The sequence below is a fragment of the Hemibagrus wyckioides genome, linkage group LG04, assembly GCF_019097595.1.
Source record: "Hemibagrus wyckioides isolate EC202008001 linkage group LG04, SWU_Hwy_1.0, whole genome shotgun sequence".
NCBI lineage: Eukaryota > Metazoa > Chordata > Actinopteri > Siluriformes > Bagridae > Hemibagrus > Hemibagrus wyckioides.
Genome location: NC_080713.1, coordinates 25175754 through 25186198, shown reverse-complemented (window position 1 = coordinate 25186198; position 10445 = coordinate 25175754). Strand labels below are relative to the sequence as shown.

Below are 10445 nucleotides of genomic sequence, written 5' to 3'. Positions count from 1 at the left end.
TTGCTGTTATAACAACAAAGTAAGTGAACTAACCTGTCTTATTGTCACAAAATTAGCTCAAATTATAATCTGGTAAAAAAAAAGTGTGAAGTATTTAATATTCAATAAAACATTGTGGTTCTTTGGCATGTTGGTGTAGCACAAACAGGGCAAGGGATTGTTTTGTCATTCTAAAATAACACACGTTATTCCTTATAAAAGGCGTGGCCACAAATTAATTTATGAAAGCCATGAAGTGGAATACTCCAAATACTTAAAACACGACATCTGTTGTATTTTAACCGCTGCTGTAATCATAGACACTGTCCTTTTCTTGGCACTTTTATTAACAATCTGCTCATGCTGAACATCCTTTCAACATTTGATTTTATAGTATACAATTAGCAATAAAAGGTAATGATTTATAATCCCACCATCCGGTTTCAGATAGAAAAGGCTGGTTTTTCTTTTGAGACGGATTTCTTCATCATGTTGTCTCAGGGAGTTTTTCCTCACCACAGTCACCTCTGGCTAAATCAGCATCCGGATTTCTTCAAAGCTGCTTTGTGAAAACGTTAATAGAGCTAATACAGAGCTTGGATATTGAGATTAATATGAATGAGAAGATAAAAATAAATGGATTAAACTGCTGTGGCAAAAGTGATAGTAAGCATGGAGATCACTGATCAGTAATTAACTCGGAAATCTGGAGTTAATATTCCCCAATATATTAAGTTCTGGGGTCAAGTTACACAATTCATGGCTACCAATAAATGTAGCTATCCATCCATCCATCCATCCATCCATCCATCGTCTGTAGCACTTATCCTACACTGGGTCATGGGGAACCTGGAGTCTAGAGGATCCCAATTCAGGGGATACCCTGGACAAGGTGACAACCCATCACAGAACACACACTCACACACATGCACACACTATGGACAATTTGGAGATGCCATTCAACCTACATTCATGTCTTTGGACTTGGGGAGGAAACCGGAGAACCCAGAGGAAACCCCTGAAGCATGGGGAGAACATGCAAACTCCACACATACAGAACAGAGGCAGGAATCAAACCCTCAACCTCAAAGGTGTGAGGCAAAACATGCTAACCACTAAGCCCATTTGTGGCTATAAGATATACAATATTTCAATATTCAGTATTAACATTCAATATATCAATTTGAGGACACACCTTATTAAAAAAAAAAGAACCATCATGTCACATTAAAATCTGACTCAGACATATTAAAGAGTGTTTAACAAAGATGAATGTAAAACAATAGGTGTGTGTGTGTGTGTGTGTGTGACTTAAAGGATACTAAGAGGTTTCAAGCCTGAACTTGTGGCTGAAGTGGAATATTACCAATGAACCTTCCTAAAATGAAGTCATTCTCATTCTGACACACTAAACTGTCTCCGTCTTGTTCTCTTAGGAACGCATAACCCATTTTTCCACAACGTAAACACACTGTATCTTCAGAACTAGTTCAGATCATACTGAAAATCTCCCATTTTCACCTTATCACTACACGATCGACCTCTTTCTCTTTCTCTCTCTATATTTATTTCTAAAAGCGTCTCTATTCTTTAAAAGCGTTATCTCTTGAGTCCTGCTCTGCATTTTATGAAGTCTGGCGTCGTAGTGCTGTCTGACAGACGGAGACTGAGAGAAAGAGAAATGCAGAGAGTTGCAGAGATTTAGGAGAATCATTATCGTCCAGGGGTTCAGGGGTGTCGTGTAAAACACCGCTTACATCATCTGAGCAGCTCTGCAGTTCAGTGACCTACATCAGCCAGGTCGAGCTTTTTAACGTTTCCCAACACCATTAAGGCGAGAAGGGACAGGCTATTAGTGAGGATTTAGTTTGCTTGGACTGTAATGGCTGCTTAAACTGGCCACGCAGCAGCTAAGCATGTGACAACGACAGAAGTGAAGCAGTAAAACAGATCCTCGTGTGCAATTTAGAGCCATTTTACCGAATCTGGATTAAACATTTTGCTGAACTGAAGTGTCACGTCTGTGGGGAGTCAGGAGACATTTCACTTTTGGTCTTGGCTTAAATTCTGCAATCGAAATCAGCCATTAACATCCATTTTGGAATTAAGAATCAAATCATTCCAGCTTCCATAATTCATTCTACCAGTGTTAAACCAAATATCTTAACTTCTCTGTTGAAGGTTCTGTTATTAAACAGGTTTTTAACCTCAAAATTGTCTTCTGCAGACAGGCACTTTAACTAATTTTAAACATTTGTTTCTAGACAAAAGATTAATATTATTTATTACTTCAGTAAAATATCTAGAAATAAGTTTGTGAATCCTGGTTGTATTTGTTTGCTGAGATGTTATTTTTTAATTTTCTTTTATTATTATTATTATTATTATTATTTTTACAGCTAGATCCATTTTATAATTTGACATTGATCTCAGACTGATCAACTTTGCAATTATGACAACTTATGACTTAATACCTTGCTATTTATTTGCCATCTAGTAGTATTTAACAATCTCATAAATCTCAGCGATCCTGAGCACATATCATGATAATGCACATACCCCTTTTGAATATATATATATATATATATATATATATATATACGTATATATACATATATATTTAAATACGTGTATTTCTGCAGGGCCGTCATCACTCAGCACATACCCCTTGCTGTCTGTCATCACCCGTCAGCCCCCCAGCGGCCTGCCACACATTCCCCAGCCCTCACCCCCTGGTCGGGTCACCCACCTGCCCATCATGTCGCCCCAGCATGCACTACCAGGAGAGCCGGTGCCTAGTGAGACGCCCGTCAGCATCAGCAGCGAGTCAGAGACGGAGCACAGTGCCCCCCGGCTGAAGAAGCCACGTCGCAGTCGCACCATCTTCACCGAGCTGCAGCTCATGGGTCTGGAGAAGAAATTTCAGAAGCAGAAGTACCTCTCCACTCCTGACAGGTCAGCACCTGCTATTTATAAAAATTCACCCTGCACATTTATATGAAAAGCTACAAAGGTTAAAGTAAGTAAAGTCAGAGAATAGCACTAATAGAGAGTTTACATTTACATTTCTGGCATTTCCAGAGCGACATACAAATGAGCTTTGAAATCTCTATCAATGAATATATCAACAGTGGATCAATAGGTCATAGACTTAGGATACCATCACCCTAAAACCTCTGTTTTTATTTTATTTATTTATTTATTTGCTTTTTGTTTATAAGGCCTTGTAATAAAAATAGCTTAGGGATTGGATCATCAGATTTTATACAATGGTTTTCTCAGTGATCATAAGTCTGATGAAGCTGAAATTTGGTGACAATATCATTGTGGCACTGCATTGTATTGAATAATGACTGTGTTATATATTTAAAAATAAAAAACAAAAAAAACATGACCACTAATAGCCAATCAGGTTTCACTGTGTTAGCATTAAACTGAATCACAAAACATGAACAGTATATGTTCATCTTTAGTGTTTTCTTCCTTCTTTAGTGAATACCTAAGATCTGACCACTAGGGGCGCTGTGTGCAAACAGTGCTCGGACCCCAAATTTCACTACCTGTTCTTCTGACTTCTGTGTCCTCTTTTAAAAATATAATTTCTAAACATGTTTTATTATGGAATTTAAATATTTTCTGCGTTTGATGGTTGATTTAATTTGGTGATTTTTTAGCTGCGGACCAGGACACTAATGATAAAGTAGCTGTAAGAATTATAGGAGTAAGAATTTTGAAGGATGAAAGGCACTGGGTCGCTCCACTGTAACACGAAGAACTGGATTATTCTTCATTTAAACACGCAGCAGTTGTTTTACTATTAGTAAGTTAGTGAACTGTATTAAAACTTTTACAAGATGTCAGGTTCAAACACTGGGTCCATCACCATTACCTCCTTCTTGTCTGTGTTTATACTACATTTTTCCTTCAGTAGGGTCACCACTTTGATTTATTTATCAGTCATAACCTTTACTTCGTTATTCTTCCAGAAACACGTAAGTACGAAACAGACTTTCATGAGCAACAGACAAAAAAAAATGAAAGCAGATGTTGGAAACTGAATGGCATTGATTATCACTGCGACATTTTGATTTATTCTTTTGGGAACATGTCAAACACAGTTAACCTGCATGAGCCAGAACATTAGGTACCTAATGTTCTAGTCAGGAGAATAGTAAGATTTTAACCTTGGGCTTTTGAATGGCTGACCAGAAATCCTCTAAAAGAAACACTACCCCCATTCAAGAGAACAGGGACACATGCCAATAACAGCAAACAGAAACGAATTACACTGATTCCATGCCGATCATTTAATATACACACAGGTGTATATAAAACACTTTGGAGCTTTGTACAATGAGATGATGTAATCTGCGTGTCTTAGGTTGCCTCTCGTGGGTCGTTCCTTCTCAGCCTTCGCACATTTTCCATTTTATTTCAGACTTCATGGTTGGCCTTACTGAACATACTTCCATTATGGCATAGACTGTATTTAAATTTAAAGATACAAAATCTGAAGTCGATCCATGAAGGAGCGTAAGGTTAAAAACGTGACAGACAGACAGACAGACAGTGTTTCATACTTTTTTTAGGGCTGTTTAAGGACAGATTTACTCACCTGACAAAAAAAAAAAAACAGATTTGAAAAGAAAATCTGATATTCGGTCCAAGAGGCTTCACTTATAAAGTCACACTTCATACACTGTTGGTTCCTCTTGGAGACTGCATCAGTGAGTTTCCTTTTTCAGCAAGGTCCAGGTTCCTTTAAGGAGCTCAGTATACCTGTAATTATTCAAATAGTGAATAGGTCCAAATTATTATAATAAAGTTCTTAAACAGTTTCTACATACTTTCGTCTGGGTTCTTTGAGTTTCCTCCAACTACTCATGTCATTAGGTAGATTGACAACTCTAAACTGGTCTATTCTCACTTCACCTCACACCCAGTTTATTCCAGTGTACAAGATCTGGGTCCACCCTAAGGCTAAGTAGGTAAAGCAGCCATACATTTTCTTTACACATGCCTAAGAGTTGTGTGATATGTTTAAAGAGAAATGTAGTTTTTCTGAAGTAAATAGACTCATGGGTAGATCAACACCGCCAGACTGTATGTTCTGGAGTTAAGGTAGAGACTGTGGAGGACTTGGCCCCACTTTTCTTACACTACTTCATATATACATGCACACACACACACACACACACACACACAAAACACACACATCTGATACCTGCCATATAGTCTTAGAAGTTAACTAATCAAAGTCCCAGATGAATGAAGAACATGAAAAAGGGGAAATCCCCATCCTCAGGGTGTAGGAAGGATGTGATCACCATATTACTGGTCTGTTTGTTCATTCTCTCTCTCTCTCTCTCTCTCTCTCTCTCTTTCGTGGTTTTTGGCTCTTCAGCTCAGCAGCCACAGCTGAAAGTGTGCAAGCGGCCACATAATCAAAACCTCATAAAAACTAGCAGTAAACATGCCAACATACAAATTTGTCCAATTTATATAATTCAGTCCTAATCGTTTTTTATAACGTACAGATGATTATAATCATCATCAATCGAGTTTAAATTAAGCCTAAAGTGCCACGTAGGTGGATGTTTCCTGTCTACAAACCAATACTCCAAAGTAATTCATTTCAGCTTTATTTTATTTGTATATTGACATCGTCATAAAGGAGCAGTACAGGAGTCAGGCTTAGGTTGAGAAAACTGTATTGCGACAGTGGCAAAGGAACAAGAAAAACTTTATGGAAGTCAAAACTGGTTAGAGAAACAGTATTTCTCTGGGGAATAGTATATAATGTAATTAGGATGTTTACAAAAGGAGGATTAAACAACTTAAACAAATCATATGAAAGCACAAATGGCAGATGACTTAATTTATATAAAATTGAAAAATAAATAAAAAATATATCTAATATAATTTAATGAAAACAAAAAAAAGATATCTAATTTATTTTATAAATTATTTAAAAAAATAAATGATATATTATAATTTTTCTTATCTTTTGTTATACCACAGAACTCATGATATCTGAACTCTGATTGGTCAAAAGGTTGCTTAATTGTCTATAAGAGCGGCTGTGAAAAGAACTCACAGATTTATATTAATGTATATTTCTCGTCCTGTGTTATTGATGTGTTATTCTTTCTTTACATTTCCATCTAAAACAGAATCCTCATTCCATTTCTTAGACTCAGGAAAAAAAAGAGAAGCAGAGTGCAGAAAGAGGAACATATTTGATTTCTGTGTGTGCAGTGATTTGCCCAATTCCAACAGATCCGTGTGTCTGACATCAAAGTGACACGAAGGGTTTGACTAGCTGGCTGGGAGAGGCAGTGCGGTAGAGCTAGTTAATCCTTTCTGGCTGTTGGCGATCTACTTTGAAGGAAGACATGGCAGGAATCTCTGTGCAATCGTTTGATAGCACGGCTGTTTGATACAGTGCTCTCTGTTCAGTCCAAGTCCAGCCATGGCTATCACATTACCGCCAAACCAATCGCTGAATTAGTCATGGAAAGCTTGCCGGAGTGGCCAAAGGAAGCCCGGCTGCCTTGAAGAGAGCAATGATCTGGTATGATAGGATTACCTTTTTTCCTGTATAGATAAATGGTGACAGAATTAAGTGGAAGGTGTGCAATTACAGTGAGTCTGGGAAGACTATTCCAGAGCGAACAATGTGTCCTCCTTTGATATGTCACTGCAGTGTTACTGATTATGCTGTGATTAGATGGACATCTGGACCGGCAGACACGGCCACCCACTGCGTTTCATGGGTAGGATAACAGATGACTTTAGGATTTCTATCAGTGGTCTTCCCCTTTTGCTGTCATGTTAATAGGAGTACGATTATTTTAGCGGAAATTCCAAACAGGATGAAGGACACGCTTAAGACAAATTCAATTCAGAAGTTCACTGTATATTAGCCAAAAAGTATGACAAGCAAATTATAGAATATTAGTGAGTAATCTTTTTATCACATCTTATCATAACAAATAATAGTGCATCGCGCAAAATGTCTTAGGCTCATCACAGATGAAGATATTATTTAAGTCTGGGATCTGGGTAGCATCTTCATTTTTTCCTCCATAACATGTTTAAGTGCATTAGCATAGTAGATATAGTTCTGCGCTGCACTGTACTGACTTTAGTACTCACTTTAGTCAAATTTTCCATTTATATTCCTGATTTTAGAAATATTTCCTAACAGTAGTCAAGTCAGAGCATGCCCTTGGTGTTATATAAGGCTAGAGACAGGGAACAAGTGTGGAAAATTTAGTATTATAAGGGCAACCACACATACATTACAGCACAGTGGAATTCATTACTTCGCATATCCTGAGGAAGTTGGGGTCAGAGCACAGGGGCAGCTGTGATGCAGTGCCCCTGGAGTACAAAGGGTTGAGGGCCTTGCTCAGTTGCCCAACAGTGGCAGCTTGGCAGTGCTGGAACTTGAACCCAGACCTTCCAATCAACAACAGAGCCTTAACCACTTAAGCCACCCCAATACTATTGGCAAGACTTCGCAAAAACAATCATGGAACAAACACGAAACAGGTGGATAACAGGACAGGATACAGGATACAGTAGAAATGAAAACAAAAACAAATGATGCTTGTTGCCATGGGTACTGTAATGAGAAGAGGGGATCTGCACCCCTCAGTGCTTTTCTTTAATGTGGCAGGATCTGGAATAGAGTAGCAGATGTATTAAGATCCTTTGCAAAAAAGAAAAAAAGATACGAACCAGTTGGAGTTTTTTTTCTTTCAATAAATATATAAAAATAAATGTTATCAATTCAAGGATTCAAAAGTTTTGCTTGCTATTGTTTGTTGGATAAGTGAAATTTAAAGAAAAAAAAGCCCTGATGCTCATCATTACTGTCAGTTTCTGTTGCTGATCATAAGTGCTAATTTTCTTACACCGTGTGTGTTTGTGTCTGTTTAGATTGGACCTGGCTCAGTCCCTTGGTCTCACCCAGCTCCAGGTCAAGACTTGGTACCAAAACAGACGCATGAAATGGAAGAAAATGGTAAGTCCATCCTATAATAGCCTTCATTTTGTTTCTCTTTCTGCCTAGTGGCTATTTGTCTAGTCATAAATGAGCACTTATTTGTTGATGTGGCTTGAGCTGCTCAAAAGGGCATGCGACATAAAAAACAATTGGTACTTTTTTGCTAACAATATCATTTTGTCATTTGGTTAAAGAGAATTAGTGCAGCTATTTATATATATATATATATAACATTGGCATATCTTTAAATAATGGCATTAATCTTGCATCCAGACCCATCAATCCATTCACCAGGTCAGTATCTGCACTAAAACTCATGGAAATACTGATGATATTTCTGAACAACAACAACAACAGAAACAATAATAGATAAAGAGATAAAGATATAGAGAAAGCATTGCACTACCAGATGCAAATGCATGTCTTTTGCTTTCCAAATCCCGTCCCCTTCAGTGAATTGACATTTCCTTCAGGCAAATTTTGTTTGTGTTTGCTCTGACCACTGGTTTATCTGAAAAAGCAAGAGAGGAATAATTTTCATGTGACTTCACTATTGGAAAAAAAAATCACAAAATGTTGCCACTTCTGCTCATGCACTTGTGTTAGGATCATGAAAATATAATGTATAATCTACAAGTTATTCTATATAATAAGTGTGCAAAGGATTTCTATCTATCTAGTATATAGCACTGGATTCACCGTTAAATGAATGCTTTCAGGAGTTAAAACGTCTCACAGAGGCTGACTTATATATATCATCTTTACTGTATCATTTGGATGTCTGTATTTCATAAGTAAAATGGACCACCAAGCTGCAGAGGAAATTCAAACCCTACCATTAAAAATCCTTTAGACAGTTTTTAACCTGTACACCATATATAATGTCGAGAAAGAGCTTCAGCCTAGAGGCAGCGTGCTTAAGTGTGTGTACGCATCTGTGTGTTGAGAGACATGAAAGATGATTTAGGATACAGTGCAGATCTGCGTCAGCGCGGTCAACATCTCATCCAAGCACGAAAGCTCTCTGGTAGATTTTAACAACTACACATCTTCCCTTAATCACTGTAATAACTGCATTGACCTATGGCTTTGGCTTTCATTTGTCACGGTCCCATTAAAGAGCATCTTGTGTGTCTCTAGGTGCTAAAAGGAGGGCATCAGGCACCTACAAAGCCTAAAGGCAGACCCAAGAAGAACTCCATCCCCACCACGGAAGAGATCGAGGCAGAGGAACGACGGCTCGCCCAACTGGCTGATGAAGAGGAGAGGCTGAGAGGGGAAGTTCAAGCTGAGGTCCAGGAGCAATTCAAAACACAGGGAGAAGTGTTTGAATCACAACCACAAGACCTGAGCACAAGCAGGAGTGAGATTCTCCATTCTCTGAATCTGGAGGCCTCAGATGGAGAACAGCTTCCCCACTTAACACCACAGAGCTAAATTAGCATCTGTACCGTGCCAAAGACTGAGAGCACCGAATAGTACTTAAAGGTTCCGATCGCTATAGCGCCAAAGACACGAAAAGACGTTGGGTCTCGTTTAAGGAGCAGTGCTTCACTCTGTAATGTTGCTTTACATACTACTTTGGCTCCTTTTTCAGTATTTTACGATCCCCCACGTGTAGCCAAATGCACTTCAGCAAAATTCTCCTAACGCTCTACCAAGCGGACAAACAGTAAGTGTTTATGTTTTATTTTTCCTGAGCGAATTGCTCTCCTACACCATAATGGCTGCCTGCTTTATTGCCTCTGTTGAATTGGTGTCGTCTGTGTACAGCCGTGTCTCTGTTCTCTGCCAAAGATCATATATCTGAAATAGTGAAATACCCTTAGAGGTATTAGTGCCTTTTTATTGTCACATTCAAACGCATTTTTCCATTAAATGCCAAATATGAATGAACACATGTACACTTGTACAGGAGGTTATTTTTTATATGATTATATATGACTTTGTAGGGATTTTTGAGGGGTCAAAAATAAACAAATAATAAAATGTGTTATTATTATTATTATTATTATTATTATTATTATTATTCTCCATCAAAGCAGATTTTTCTATTAGAAAGCTGAAATCTGTTCAGATTGAAAAGCTTTATGTAATTTCAGGATATTTTTTTTTAAATAAAATAAATGAAAATAAATAAAATAAATAAAAATATTTTCTTAACATTTCCTTCATTTTTTTAAGTCAAGAATTGAATGTAATTTAAACAGAAATTTTGTCTGGACATGTAAATTCATGTCAAGCTTCTAATACACATTTGAATATTTAAAAAAAGTCAAAAAAATAGTTATTATTATTATTATTATTATAATTATTATTATTATTAAATATCAATTAGCTATAATAATTAGCTAAAATCATGGCCCCATTTTTTAACGATATAATTTCAGGACTTTTGTATACAAGATAAACTATATTTGAATAATTGATGCTTTGTATTTATTTTTTTGTG

At 37.3% G+C, this 10445-nt stretch overlaps 1 protein-coding gene across 1 annotated transcript in view; it reads left to right on the top strand.

Moving 5' to 3' along the window:
- Window positions 1-10090, top strand: part of barx2 (BARX homeobox 2) — an 18087-nt gene extending 7997 nt beyond the window's left edge. Inside the window, exons 2-4 of the mRNA XM_058388270.1 lie at window positions 2622-2934; window positions 7927-8011; window positions 9134-10090. Of these exons, the coding sequence (XP_058244253.1) occupies window positions 2622-2934; window positions 7927-8011; window positions 9134-9430 (695 nt within the window). The 3' untranslated portion in view covers window positions 9431-10090. The remainder of the gene's footprint in view (window positions 1-2621; window positions 2935-7926; window positions 8012-9133) is intronic.
- Window positions 10091-10445: the final 355 nt, after the last annotated feature.